This window comes from Musa acuminata, chromosome BXJ1-6 (genome assembly GCF_036884655.1).
Source record: "Musa acuminata AAA Group cultivar baxijiao chromosome BXJ1-6, Cavendish_Baxijiao_AAA, whole genome shotgun sequence".
Taxonomy (NCBI): Eukaryota; Viridiplantae; Streptophyta; class Magnoliopsida; order Zingiberales; family Musaceae; genus Musa; species Musa acuminata.
Genome location: NC_088332.1, coordinates 33,127,422 through 33,143,198, shown reverse-complemented (window position 1 = coordinate 33,143,198; position 15,777 = coordinate 33,127,422). Strand labels below are relative to the sequence as shown.

Here is a 15,777-nt window from a genome sequence, read left to right as displayed (position 1 = left end):
CCGTCAATATTTCTTATCCACTCTTCGATTGTTAATGGATTTGTATCACTTTAAAGATTGGTGGATTATTTTTTCTAAATCTCTTACTTGTTGATTATAAAACATCATATCCTCGAGCTACTACTAACACCGCCTCCTATCCTCGGGCTAATAATTGCTCTAATTGTTTAGATTGTCTCTTTACCAATTGTGTAGATGCCTCTCTATCATTGGAAGTCTCCTCTTGAATATTTTCAGAACTACTAGTTTGCCCTCAAGTTTTCATGATATCTTCTTGATTAATCCCAAGTTGTTCTAACCCTAGTTTCTAAATATAAGACTTATATTTATTAATAAGTAGCATATATTAATAAGAAAATCAATGCAACTCAATTATTAAAACTTATAGGATAATTGATTAGTGCATTTTATATCCAAAACTTATACACATATAAATGCCCATAAATCATCGTCCATATTTGTATTAGCATGAGCTTACATGTACTCACTTCCCAACCTAATCACTAGGATGAGGTACTAGTATCTTTACTTATAAAATAGGGTTTATAGTGAGTAATCATATAGTAAGTATAAGCCTTTATAGTTTTATTTATATGAGCATGTATTATGTCATGTATATAATATTTTAAAATATGATATTTAATGGTAAACACTATATCCTATTGCATTTTTAGCAAACATAACCCTACAACATAGCATATGCAAAATAAAGAAGTAAAGTTCTATGTTAAAATAGTTCAAAATACTTATATACATACGCAAGAAACAACAAATTCACAAACTTCTACTCCTCATATCATAATATATATATATATATGCACTCTCATACTATACGTCATCATAATCTATATATACACTTTCATAACATACACTTTCATAACCTCGTTACTTCTTTGATCCTTGATACATATATGTTTATCGGTTCCTTTTTATCCTTCTTAACAATCATGACTTCTTTTCCCACTAGCATTGACACTTTCTAAACAATATTTTTCTTCTTCATCATCTTTAATATGTTCCTCGAGTAAAATTCCATAAGTTTGTTCCTTTGCATATTTTCTTTAATCATATAAGCCAACAACTCTTTTTTCTATATTAGATGGACACTTCTGGCATACTGTTGCATTCTTGAAGTTCTCTATTTATGCTGCTTTGCATGAAAGATGCCACCTTTAGTAGTCCTGTCATAAAAGATGTAAGTAAATACATATATTTATTATCATTTAGATAATTATATTTTCAAGCATGAGTCTTTTTTAAAATTTTTTGATGAATCTTCTAAATTGCTTTATACACTTGTTATTAATCATAAAACCCTAATAACAATTCTAAATAATTAAAGATTAGTAATGATAAATAGGGGCTATTATATGGTAATAGTAGTTAACACAATAGTAATTTTAATAACAATTAAGGATTAACAATCTATTGTTAATCATATTTAATCCATTGTTGTTAACCGTAGTTAAAGAGAGAGAAAAGAGCCACCAACAACTTTTAACAGTAGTTAAAGGGGGAGAAAAGAGTCACAAACTATGGAACGTTAGGTAGGAGAGGGCGACAGTGACAATATAGGAAGCTACGGAGGATGGTAGTAGCGACGGAAAAAACTTTGGACGACGACAACAACAGCGATGTCATGAGCAGAGGAAGCTACGATCCTATCCCTCAACAATGGAAGGAGCTACATACGGAAGTAGCGACGATAGATGAAACTACACACGAAAGCTAGACTTTCAAACCCATGCATTGATGGTAGAGGAAGCATCAAACCTATGAATAAGTGATAGAGACAACGAATGCGTATAAAGGCACTAATGAGAGCAAAGGTGAGTCGAGTCCGAGGTGGGGTAGAGGGGGAGGGTTACTGTTTTGCTTAATTGGTTCAATCAAACCAATTGAGCTATTATTCAACAAAACAAGAGTTGATCATCTGGTTCCATTGCTTTGCTTCAATCGGATGCTCGCCCAAGGCACCGACACTTAGGTTCAAGCGAGTGCCCAAGCGTCGCTTCATTGAAGCGTGTTGTCCAACTACTTTACAAGGACCTCAAGTCTCACTTCACCTCACTCGACCACCTAGGCGAGCGCTCAGGTGCATTTTCAAATCACTGATTAAAAGACAATCAAATAATAAAAAAAACAGTGCAACAAAAAAATCCTTTAAAATTAACATGCATTTGATAAAAAATTGCATTCATAATCTTGTTTGCATAAACAGATACTGTGCACCGTCAAAAGAGCGGGGCTGCCTAGAACAGTCAAAAGATTAAGATACCAGTGCCTGCGATGGAGCAAATTGAATCCATCTTCTGGATACCAACCAGTAAACAAAAAAGTAAAAATTCAGCTAATATTACATTTTTGATGAACAAGCGTACATGTTCAGGTGCATGATGGAGATTCATTTGCACCAAGAAACATATATCGTCATGGCCGTGATCCTCTCGCTCCATTGACATCAGACTACAAATAACTTTCTGAAAGAAAAGAAAACCATGAGCACACTTCCAACAAATGGAAATATCGAACAATAAACAACTCAATATAAAGCGATAACAAATTCAAATTAGAACCATATATATGTATTACAATATTCATCTGTGTTCAGTGAAGATTTGTGACACTTATCGACAATAACAATTTCGTGCCACCACATTTTTTTCCCTAAAATTGATGATACCTAAGTGTTGTTTTCTCCTCTTCATAGACAACAAAGTTCATAAACAACATTGTGCCTTCATCACTTACTATTTTCAGAAAAAAAAAAAAGAAAGGATTCCCTACCGGGGAAACCACAAGACCATATGAGAAGCTCTGCAGTTAGAGCCGAAGGGAGCAGATCCCTCAAGGAAGCAAACTCTATCGGGAAATAACAATATATTTAGCTGTGTTCAATGCTAAATGCAGACAAATCTCCTTCCAAAGTTCACATTCAACAATTAAAGCAAAGTTCCATTCTCCTACTATCGTGAGGAACGATAAAAACAAAGTTAATTGGCAAAAAGATTGGCAATAGAGAAAGACATCACATGAATAGGTCAGAAGCCCACAAATGCCTCAAGATATCGTGATAAATCAACTAAAATAACCTACAACAAGAAGCACAAATTTTTTGTCTATATGCAGTGATTTAAATAGGCGCTCGCCTAAGCGCTCGGGCAAGACGAGGACCGAGTGCCTTGCATGTGGACCAAGTGGTGCGCTTCAAGGAGGCACCGCCTGGGCGCTCGCCCGAACCCAGGTGTTGGGCGCTTCGAGCGAGCGCTCGGTTCAATTAAGCGAACCGAACTGGTTTAAGTCTAGTTCAGTTTGTAGTTTCTTAACTAAAAAGCCACGCTTCACGCCTGCACGATCCCGAGGAACCCTAGTGCTGCTTCTGCCTCCGTCACCGACGCTTTCTGCCGCTGCCTCCGAGCCTTCCTCTATTGTTGGCGAATGAGTCCGACGGCCCTCTGGAGCTTCCGTTGTTGTCGTTGCTACTGTTCGCAGCTATTGCCGCAGCTATCCGTAGCTTCTGTCGTTGCCGCTTGCTGTTGTTGTCCGCAGCTTTCACCATTGTCACTGCTACTGTCCGCAACTTCTCTTGCTGCTGCCGTTGCTGTCCACAGCTTCCACCGCTGCCGCTACTATCGTTCGCAGTGCTGCCACAACTATCTTAAACTAATCCTCCGTCGTCGCTGCTATCTCCCTCTATTATTGTTAACATTTTTTTCTCCCCCCTCTAACTCTAAGTAATATACTGATAACAGTATATTTTTAATTTAATATTTTTTTATTTAAATAATTATATTTTTAATTATATTATATATTTTTATATTTTAATATTTCAGAGAATATTTTTTTCTCCCCCAATAACTTAAGTAATGTACTGTTAACAGTATATTTTTACTTTAATATTATATTTTTATTTAAATAATTATATTTTTAATTATATTATATATTTTTTATATTTGAATATTTCAAAGCGTCTTGTTTCGCTCGGGCGAGCGCTTAGTGCCTTGGACATTTTAGAATTTTAGCATCTAGCACTTTTGAAATCACTATCTACATGTCAGTAGAGGTTATAGGTAGAATGTCCCTTATGGTGCATCACTTTCTTATTTCAGTTAGTGTTGAAAAATTTAGAAGCTAATCAGTCGAGATGTTAATCTGACCACGACTAGGCATGTAGTGCTGGGAAGACCACAAGTATGATGAGAAAGCAAAACAAAATCCACAACAGAATACCAACAATATTACATCAGGATATCGGCTAGATATACTCCAAACTGTATTATCAGTATACCAAAGTATAAGGTATGTTATTTGAGTTAATGAGTTGTAATGCAAATCAATTTTCACCAATATAAAACCTTAGATCATATCCATAATGGCTTCAACTACAAAAGAATCATTTATGTAGTCCATAATTAAACAGATTTCTTACATAAGTTGTAAATTTTTATAGATACATACAAAGTCTACAAACGTAGACTCATTCAGAAAACCTCTGCGGGCACTGCACAAAAAACTTCAAAAAGCATCAAAAGATTGTTGGAGTTGGTCAGACTCCATCACAAGCAAGCCAGGGATTTGAGCATGAGTTGACTCACGACAGGAGAATCGGTCCGACAATAGGATGAAAGGATTTGGGTTGCTGCAGAAAAGATCCAAGTTGTTGAATTCAAATTGCCCAGTTTGAGTCTTCATATTGATTAGATTTTAGTCATACTAGGTCAATAAAAAGATTATCTTGTTTTTTTTTTCTTCAATTATATAGAGTATTTCAGTATATTTCTATCCTGCTACAGAGAGAAAGTTGCACTTACTGCCTTCTCCATACCTAGATTGGAGTCCAACTGACAAAAAAATAAAAGAGAGGGAAAAAAGAGAAGAGATAAACAATCAGATGGTTCTTATGATTTAAAAGAGCATCAGATGGTTCTTATGATTTAAAAGAGCACCAACTAGACTCGAGTGTTGAAGCTGCTCACCAATTGTCATCCTAGAGAGTAGGAAGCTGGTTTTTACACTTAATATACATTTCCAAGAGCCCCTTGTTCCACAGAGTGATCTGGTTGGGCACAGCTAAAATGGTAGGCACCACGGAAGGACATCTTGTGCAAGGAAGTGCCTCGGTAACAGATTGAATGCCATGGAATACCAAAGTTGATATAGCAGTTTAAACATCAATTCTAAATAACCATAATAAAAAAGGCTTAGTAAAAAGATTTGAACTTCAAGCTTCTAGCACAAATTCTACATTTAGATTTAATTATTTTTCCCTCCCACAGAGTAGCAGGTTTTCTGCTCTCACAAATTCCTAGTGACTTGAAATTAGGAAAAGAGTTACCGCTACATCGACACCAATGAACAATCAATAAGAACATTATATGGTGATAACAAGATCACCATCTCTTACATATTGATGTCTCTGAAGTAAACAAATAAGCATATAAACAGAACGGAGAAATCCCAATTCACGGGAGGCATATGAAGCATGACAATAGCTCACGCAGGTTAAAATAAAAAGAACAAATGTGTTACCAGTATCTGATCGCTTGCTTGGCACGCTTGATCTTTGCAAGCTTCAGCTGCGACTCCACAATGATCTGCATCGTCTGGAACTCCAGCGCCTTAGCGAACTCCATCCGCTGCTTCTCCAGCTCCATCATCTGTCGCTGCTTTGCCCCCTCCACCCTCTCATATATGTCCGCAAACCTCGTGATTGCCCTAGCCAATTCCCCGATCCCGTTGCCTTCTTCGCCCCTTCCCCTCTTCCACCCCCTTCTTGATCTCGATGACGATCTCGACAGTGACCCCGATCCCTCCTCCTCCAAGTTGGTCTCAGCCGCTGCGGCTGCCGCAGCGGCCGCGCGTCTGAAAAGGGGGTTGTCCACCGGGAACCCGGCAACCGCCGACCTCTTCTCCCTCGGCTCTGCCGTGGGCCCCTTGCGGTAGAAGGAGAAGGGCACAGCGAGAGGCCGCGAGGCAGAGGATTTCTTCGCGGCGGCCGAGGGAGGGGAGGATCCGATGAGGTCGTCGAGGCGGGAGAAGAATTGCCACTGGCTCTCGGCGCCGGCAGCGATCCGAGCCTTTTCGGCCTTGTACTTCTTCTTCAGGGTGTCGATCCGGTTCTTGCACTGGACGTCGGTGCGAGGCGGCCGGCGTCCAGCGCCGCGGCGGGAGTTGACGGCGTCGGCGACTTCCTGCCAGTGCTTCTGGCGGAGGTTCCCGCGGTTGAGCTCGACGAAGTGGTCGCCCCATGCGTCCACCAGCGTCGACGTCTCCCCCTCGCTCCAGCAGTCTTCCCGGTATGGCATCGCTGGGTTTGGCGACCTCGCCGGCGCCGACGTCTCTTTTCCCTCCATCTTCCCGTTCCCAGACGCTAATTCCCTTCTCCTCTCTCTCTCTCTCTCTCTCTCTTCCGTCGTCTGCTATCTCTTCCTCTCTCTTTGGTTCTGTTATTATTAATTCGAGGTGGTTAGGGTTAGGGTTTGACGGAGGGAGGGAGGGAGAGAGGAGGTGAGGCAAGTAAAAGAGTCGGCGAAAGGCGCCGGCTGAAGGGGGGCGGGGACACGTGAAGGTCACGTGAGAGCTTGGGCCGCCGGCGGCTACGCGAGCGACGACGTTGGCGCTCGATCAGGGGTGGGGGAAGCGGGGGCCCACCGGGACGGAGCATCGCCGCCGTTGGTTCCGTTGCCGCGGGTGGATATTGACCGACGGCGGAACAGACCAGAACAAGCCCTCGTATTGTTCGTCGTACGAATGTTATCGTGCTCGATTTCGTGTCGAGGATATCCGCGTGAATAAAAGGAATGAGCGCTTCGTAATGGAGTTACGAAACTACCACTCGAGATGGGATGCGTATAGGAGCATAGTAGGAATTTAACTAGTCTAAGAAGGAGACCGACGGTTAGATATGGAACTCCATGCATACCTCAGAATGGAGGGCTTGTTTTCTAGCCCATGGGCTTTAGGAAGAGATTGACCTACCGACCAATGAGAAACCAAGAAGTCACCATCATCAAACAAACCTCCTCTCTTTCCACCCGTCACAAATCATATCTCTGTGCAACTCCTTCCTTTTTCTATTTTTTTTCCTCCTAAAGAGAAAAATATTATCGTTGAAGAAGAAGCTTATTGCATGCATACGAAGGAGCAGAAAGAAAAATCTGGAGGCCAATCATCTCTCCAGGTTTGGGTGTATTCTTAGCGAAGTCTTAATCATGCTAAGAATGAGGACCTACATCTTCCTTGTACCAAAACAAAAAAGCATATTGTACGCTTAAAACTCTTTTGCCAAACTCGTTGCTACTACCCTCATCAGAGCTAATCATTTTGATTTCAGGTTACATCCATATGGCGTACTAGAGCTGACAAAGAGAGAGTACTAGCAGCATAGTTAATCGTTGAAGGAATCTATATTATGCACTTCCTCCATCTCAAGAATCAAATTGATAGCTGATAAGATTTGAGGAAAATTCTTCCTCTTAACCTATATAAATCCTTTAACATGGTATCAGAGTTATCGTCGTGAAGGCCACTTCTAAACATCTCAAGATGGATTAGCTTCCTCAGCCACGACTCCACTACAGTCGGTCCCCCCCCCCCCCCCCCCCCCCGTCGTGACCATACCTGGCGTTGCCATCATGCAGCAACAATGGCGGCATCTTCATTACTACAACGTTTTCCACATAGAACGGTGGATGCTACGACTTCTTCTCCATAAACGAACGGTGGATGCTCCTTCCCTCTTCTCCTCCCTGTGCCGGCGGCATTCTTTACTGTCGCCTTTCCTCTACCGCTTCCTACAGAAGTAGAGTCGACGTAGCCTCGCAACCAACTGCTCCCCGGCCAATGGCCTCTCCTCCTCATTCTCGCATCTCGCTCGAGCGAAAAGGGTCGTGACTGTTCTACCTCTATTCTTCAATTGGCCCGCCCTCCGTCGGCTTGGCCAGTTGATCTCCATCGCCAGCGACCCTACCACACCGGCCCGCACTGTAACATCCCACATTTTTAAAAATTTAGTAAAAGGTTTGTTTGTAAAAATAAGGATTATTTAATAATTATTTTATATTAAATAATATTATATTAAAAGTTTATGGCTAGGGACCTAAGAGTAAATATTAGAAGTTTGATATAATTTATGAATTAGATTTAAGTTAAAAAATATATATATAGTGGACATGTGTCACTAGCTAACCTAATGGTGCCACTTATGTTTACTCTAAAGATGACACCTAGCCACTTTCATACATGCAATACACCTTGCAACTTTTGCATTAGCCAAAATCAAAAAAAAAAAAAATTAGATGAAAGGTTAAAGAAAACAAACCTGAAGAGTTGCAGCCAACGTGAGTTTGAGAAGAGAAGGGAAGAAGAAGAAGAGCTTGAGGTTTTTCATTAATTTTTCCATATTTAGGATTCAAATAATTTTAAGGCAAGTATTCTAACCCCATCCCACAATAACCTTAATCTCTGTTTCCATTTTTATTCTACAAAATTTGAGAGATTTCAACTGAGAACTAGACCTTCTTTCGTTTTGATACAAAGCCATGAATATATAATTTTTCGGTAATCTGACCTCTATGCAATTTTTCGGTCATAACATTTTGTAATAAACTCCGATTTAGACAAAACCTATTTCATTTTAAAGTAGACAAAAAAATCTTTATTTTGATACTAAGATTGAATGATTTGGAGTTTAAATACATACTAAGACTTCTGTTTAAATTAACCCTACAGATTCTGTAAAACAGGGAGTGAAATTTCTGACCCCTTGTTGCTTAACTGCTTATAACTTTTTGCTGTGAACTAAGATTCATACAAAGTATATTTACTCAAAGCTAGACTCAAAATGCTTTCTGTATATACCTCATTTGAAATTTTTGGAGTACAACTGCTAACTGAAACATCTGCTTTAATCGACCCTATGGATTCAGTAAAATAGAGCTAATATTTTCAGACCTTTTGCTATGAAATTATCTGTAACTCCTTGTTGTAAATTTCAATTCTTGTAAAACTTGATTTGCCTAAAATTAAATTAATAAAGCTTTCTAATGATACATATTTTGTATAAATTGGAGCATAATTGATTATCCAAATAGTTTATACAATGTTCCTATCAAATTCTACCAGAATCAAGCTTTGGTCGATTTCGGCTTTCCATGTTTCTTCTCTTTGGAAATCGATTTTGGAAACTCTTACTTCAGTTAAGCTTTACATTATTATCTTAAATTCCTGTATACTTTTGTCCTTTATTTATTTGTACATCTGCAGCTATCATCTAAAGTTCATGTTTGCATCGTAATGATTCGGCACATGCATCCCATTGTTCCGCATTTGCTTTCGATATGTGCCTCTTCCAGTTTCATTTCATTGGACATTAAATTCACCTAACTTTCTTATTTCAATTGAGCTATATGTGATTTCTTGAAATCCTTGTATGCTCTTGCTTTTGTTTTCTTTCAAATCTGAATACATTTATGAAAGATTATGTTTGTATCGTATTGACTCGAAAGGCATATGTACATTTGGTTATTCCACATGTGCTTCCGATATATGCCAATTCATTATTCACAATACCCTTTTTTACTCTGGTGTTTGTGAGATTATTTGGACCTTTGCCAGAAATAGTAAAGGGTATGTGCTTAGAGCCCGCGATGCTCTAGATTATGTTTGGTGGTCATTCAGAAATGGATGGACCATATTATGTTTGGAATCCCACTTCACCTTCTATCTATTTGATATGAAATTTAGAGTTGACTTAGCACTTGGGCAGGGTGAGAGGGCTCGAGTAGGAAAGGGCTACCCGTGGATGGAGTCGAGAACTCATCACGGCGTGGAGCCACCACTGAGTTAAACCTCACATGCACTATGCTAGGGTATGACGTCTGAGCTTCTATTTCATATTTTGTATTGATATGTTCCAAAATATTTCCTATGCCATTAATATACTTCAAAATGCTTCATATACCATTGATATATTTCCGAAATGTTATGAGTCTTTGTTATACCTTGAAATTAACAAATGCCATGGATATGCTCCTTATGTCAATGATATGCTCCAATTACCCTTCCTCGATTATATGAACAAAACATGCTTCGAACGAAATGACATCGTAATTCTGCATTCAAACAACACATGCTTCTGTTTCATCTTGTATCTCTGCTTTGTATTTTTTATACCTTATTTGTTTGAAAAAAAAAATATTCTCTTTGCTATGAATATGTTAGTCGCTTGCTGAGCTTTATATGCACACCACATTGATATATAAATTTTTCAGGATAGATTATCACTCGCTAAAATATGTAGTTTTGGTTGAGGCAATGGGAAGCTAGAAGATTTTGGGGCAAATCTTTCGTACTTGATATGTTGATGTTGTATAAGTTTCTTTTGTGTGTATCAATGACAAATCTAGATTGATGTATCCTGTAAATATTTGAAAAGTACCTCTCATGTTATGATTTTGGGAATGTTTAGTTAAATTTATGTAATGAATGATATAAACATGTGGTACATGTTGGTTTTGTAAATGTATAGATTCTCACAACTATGGATTTATGATGTGGTTATGGTTTAGTTAAGTTGCCTTTGGATTTTAAGAATCATCTAGTGACATGATGTATGATTATAAACTGCATAGGTTTTGTGAATTGTGGATTGTAAAGGTGAATGACTTGAATGTTTTTCTTAGTGACCTCAAATGTGTGATTGGATCATAGATTGTTTGTTGAATTATAATATTATCAATTTTGAGTTAGGTTCACACCTCCTGAATGAAAATTAAATTCAAGGGGGGGCGTGACAGAGTGGCATCAAAGCATGGTTTAAGGATCACTGAAATATTTGATATGTTGACGTACAAAATATATTGAGATCTAGTGAACTATAGTGATTGGTGAAAATTTTCTTTGATGAATTTTAGGAATCTAGGATGACGAGGACATTTAGTCCTCCTTCTTCATCTGTTTTTGATTAATTAAGTGCGAAAAAATGGTTGATCGGTGATATTAAATTAGAGTGGCGCTGTAGAAGCATGGTGAACCTAATACATTGGTAGCAAAAAAGAAAATAGATGATGCGATTGGAGAAGATATTTGATGTACGAAATTGTTCTGATGATCAAAAGAATTTCTAGAGATCAAGGACAAGAATAGCAAGGACAAGTTTACAAAAAACAAAAAAAAAGATTAGAAATGAATCAGAATGTGATAAGTTTAAAAAGGGAAGTCACCACAAAAGATTCAATCCTGTGTACGATGCGAGTTAAATTATGAAATAAGTTTGTATTTGTAGGTGACTAGAGCCTATTTTGCTTGTGGAAATTTGGATCATAAAATAAAAGACTGCGCTTTGGACAAGAAGAAAAAATCACTGCCTCATAAATCATCAGCCCATGTCAAAGTGTATGTTATCACGGAATATGATTCTAAAGCTTTTGAATTAGTGGTCGAAGGTACTATTCATGTTTCTGAAAGAATGCAAATATTTGTTTGACCATGTGTCTCATCTATGATTTGATTCATAATATTTTGCTTATCACATGAGCATTCAACCTGAACCACTAGATTATATGCTATATGTAAATACGACTATTGGGGATTGTTTGATAACAAACTCGATCTGGTCATCTTGTTTGATTTTTATTGGAGAACACGAACTTCTTGCTGATTTGGTTCTCATAGATATTTGGAGTTTTGATATTATACTAAGTATGGATTGACTATCTTCCAATCATACCAGTATAGATTGTTATACAAAATGATCACTTTTTGTATACTAGATCATCCTATCTTTTATTTTGAGAGTATTGGGCATGATTTACCTCCTTGCCTGATGTATTTCCAGATGACTTGCCTAGTTTACCTCCAGATAGAGAGGATGAATTTATTATTGATTTAGTCCCTGAGACAACCCCAATATCTAAGCCTCCTTACAGAATGGCACCACTTGAGCTAGAGAAATTGAAAAAGCAACTACAAGAACTATTAAATAAGGGTTTCATTCGACCTAGTGTTTCACCATGGGGTGCTCCGGTGCTATTAGTTAAGAAGAAGAATGGAACATTAAGGCTTTGTATTGATTATAGACAATTGAATCAGGTAACCATCAAAACAAGTATCCCCTACCTAGAATTGATGATTTGTTTGATCAATTGCAGGGTGCATAAGTATTCTCCAAGATTGATTTAAGGTCAGGTTACTATCAGTTGAAGATCATGAAGGAGGATATTCCAAAAACAGCTTTTAGAACTCGATATGGTCACTATGAATTCTTAATGATGCATTTTGGTTTAACTAATGCCCCTGCAGCTTTTATGGAACTAATGCATAGGAAATTTCAGCCATTCTTGGACGATTATGTGATTGTATTCATTGATGACATATTAGTATATTCAAGGAGTAATCAGGGGCATGAGGAACACTTGAGAAATATATTATCCATACTAAGAGAAAAGAAGTTGTATGCAAAGTTCAGCAAATGTGAATTTTGGTTGAATGAAATTGCTTTCTTAGGCCATGTGATTTCAGGGAAGGATATATCTGTTGATCCAAAGAAAGTGGAAGTTGTTGTTAAGTGGGAAGTACCAACAAACGTGACAGAAATTAGAAGCTTCTTCGGCATGGCAGGTTATTATAGGAGATTTGTGGAGGGATTTTCTTGAATTGCTCAACCTCTCACCAAACTCACTCAAAAGAATGTGAAATTTGTATGGGGTGATGATTGTGAGCAAAGTTTTCAAGAGTTAAAAAGGAGATTGACTAGTGCCCCTATTCTCACTATTCCAAGTGGTGATGAGGGATTTATGGTTTACACTAATGCCTCAAGAAAGGGCCTTTGATGTGTTTTGATGCAAAAAGGAAAAGTGATTGCTTATGCTTCTAGACAACTAAAGAGTTATGAACTAAATTATCTAACTCATGATTTCAAATTGGCAGCAATTGTTTTTGCTCTAAAGATTTGGAGGCATTACTTGTATGAGCGAACATTTGAAATCTTTACTGATCATAAGAGTTGAAAGTATATTTTTACTCAAAAAGAGTTAAACATGAGGCAGCGGAGATGGATAGAACTTCTAAAGGATTATGATTGTACCATTCGTTATCACCCGGGTAAAGTTAATGTTGTAGCAGATGCCCTTAATAGAAAATCTACAAGTTTTATGGCGACTTTGGTTGTGAAGCAATGGAAGTTATTAGAAGAGAATTATGATTTGAACGTTATGAGAAAAGGGCAAGACTCAATGATATTAATGGCCTCCATCCAAGTGCAATTTGATCTCATTCAACAAATTAAAGAAAGACAACTACGAGAACGACGCTTGATCTGCTTAAGGAATGAAGTAGAAAAGGGATTGAAACTGAATTTTTGAGTTTCAGAGGATGACCTATTGAGATTTGGGGATAGAATATGTGTTCCAAATGACTCAGATATCAAAAAATCAAATCCTGAGGGAAGGTCATAATTCAAAGTACACCATACATCCTGGTAGCACTAAGATGTAGATTGCAATATATGTTTCAAAGTGTTTGACTTGTCAGCAAATCAAAGCAGAACACCAAATACTTGGAGGTTTGTTGCAATCTTTAGATATTCTTGAATGGAAATGGGAATGTATTACCATGGACTTTATTTCAGGACTACCCCGAACTTTTAGAAAACATAATGCTATTTGGGTTATCATTGATAGGTTAACGAAATCTGCACATTTCCTACCGATAAATATGACTTATTCTCTTGATAGGCTTGCAGATTTATATATCAATGAAATAGTAAGACTTCATGGTGTTCCAAAGGAGATAATCTCTAACAGAGACTCCAGATTTCTATCTAGATTTTGGAGAAGGTTACAAGAATCTATTGGCGCTAAAGTCAAGTTTAGCATTGCTTATCACCCTCAAATTGATGGTCAATCAAAAAGAACCATTCAAACACTTGACGATTTGCTTCGAGCCTATGTTATGGATTGGAAAGGTGAATGAGATAAAGATATTTCTCTTATTGAGTTCATTTACAATAATAGTTATCATTCAAGTATTCAGATGGCTCCTTATGAAGCTTTATATGGGCGAAAGTGCAGGATGCCTATATGTTGGGAAGAAATTGACGACAAAAAGTTATTGGCACCAGAAAAAGTACAAGAGACTACTGAGAAAATTCAACTTATAAGAAAAATGTTAAAGACTACTCAGAGTCATCAAAAGAGTTATGCTGATAACAGAAGATGAAATATCGAGTTTCAAATCGGGGATTTTATATTCATGAAGGTCTCCCCTTCTAAAGGCATTGTAAGATTTGGGAAAAAAGAAAAGTTAAGCCCAAGATTTATTGGACCTTTTGAGATTTTTGATAGGGTTGGTTCTGTCACTTACAGGATTGCCTTGCCACCATCATTGTGCCATATCAATGATATATTTCATGTTTCAATGATCAGAAAGTATATACCTGATCCCTTTCATATCATTAAGTATGAGCCGATGGTGATTGATAAAGGCTTGTCTTATGTGGAAGAGTCCACTCAGATTGTTGATAAAAAAAGAAAAGATCTTGAGGAATCGGGACATCCCTCTAGTTAAAGTGATCTGGAGATATCATTCATTTTGGAGAGGAAACAACATGGGAGATTGAGGAAGAAATGATGAAAGCTTATCCTCATCTTTTCGTCGAATGAGGTATGATAAATTTAGAGGACTAAATTTTTCTTTAAGGAGGGGAGAGTGTAACATCCCACATTTTTAAAAATTTAGTAAAAGGTTTGTTTGTAAAAATAAGGATTATTTAATAATTATTTTATATTAAATGATATTATATTAAAATTTTATGGCTAGGGACCTAAGATTAAATATTAGAAGTTTGATATAATTTATGAAAGATTCATATTTAAGTTAAAAAATATATATATAGTGGACATATGTCACTAGCTAACCTAATGGTGCCACTTATGTTTACTCTAAAGATGACACCTAGCCACTTTCATGCATGCAATACACCTTGCAACTTTTGCATTAGCCAAAATAAAAAAAAAAAAGAATTAGATGAAAGGTTAAAGAAAACAAACCTGAAGAGTTGCAGCCAACGTGAGTTTGAGAAGAGAAGGGAAGAAGAAGAAGAAGAGCTTGAGGTTTTTCATCAATTTTCTCACATTTGGGATTCAAACAATTTTAAGGCAAGTATTCTAACCCCATCTCACAATAACCTTAATCTCTATTTCCATTTTTATTCTGTAAAATTTAAGAGATTTCAACTGAGAACTAGACCTTCTTTCGTTTTGATACAAAGCCATGAATATGTAATTTTTTGGTAATCTAACCTCTATGCAATGTTTCGGTCATAATATTTTGTAATAAACTCTGATTTAGACATAACCTATTCCATTTGAAAGTAGACAAAAAAATCTTTATTTTGATACTAAGATCGATTGATTTGGAGTTTAAATGCATACTAAGACTTCTGTTTAAATTAACCCTATAGATTCTGCAAAACAGGGAGTGAAAATTCTGACCCCTTGTTGCTTAACCGCTTATAACTTTCTGCTGTGAACTCAGATTCATACAAAGTATGATTTATTCGAAGCTAGACTCAAAATTCTTTCTGTATATACCTCATCTGAAATTTTTGGAGTACAACTGCTAACTGAAACATCTGCTTTAATCGACCCTATGGATTCAGTAAAACAAAGCTAATATTTTCAGATATTTCGCTACGAAATTATCTGTAACTCCCTGTTGTAAATTCCAATTCTTGTAAAACTTGATTTGACTAAAACTAGATTAATAAAGCTTTCTAAT

At 37.2% G+C, this 15,777-nt stretch overlaps 1 protein-coding gene across 1 annotated transcript; it reads right to left on the bottom strand.

Annotated features, from left to right (window-relative positions):
- Nucleotides 1-2,327: 2,327 nt before the first annotated feature.
- Nucleotides 2,328-6,824, bottom strand: LOC135676686 (trihelix transcription factor ENAP1-like). The gene is made up of 2 exons (XM_065188135.1): nt 5,530-6,824; nt 2,328-2,480 (listed from the first exon to the last, which is right to left on the bottom strand). Coding segments are annotated over exons 1-2 (825 nt in total). The 5' UTR covers nt 6,354-6,824; the 3' UTR covers nt 2,328-2,479.
- Between the last annotated feature and the right edge of the window lie 8,953 nt (nt 6,825-15,777).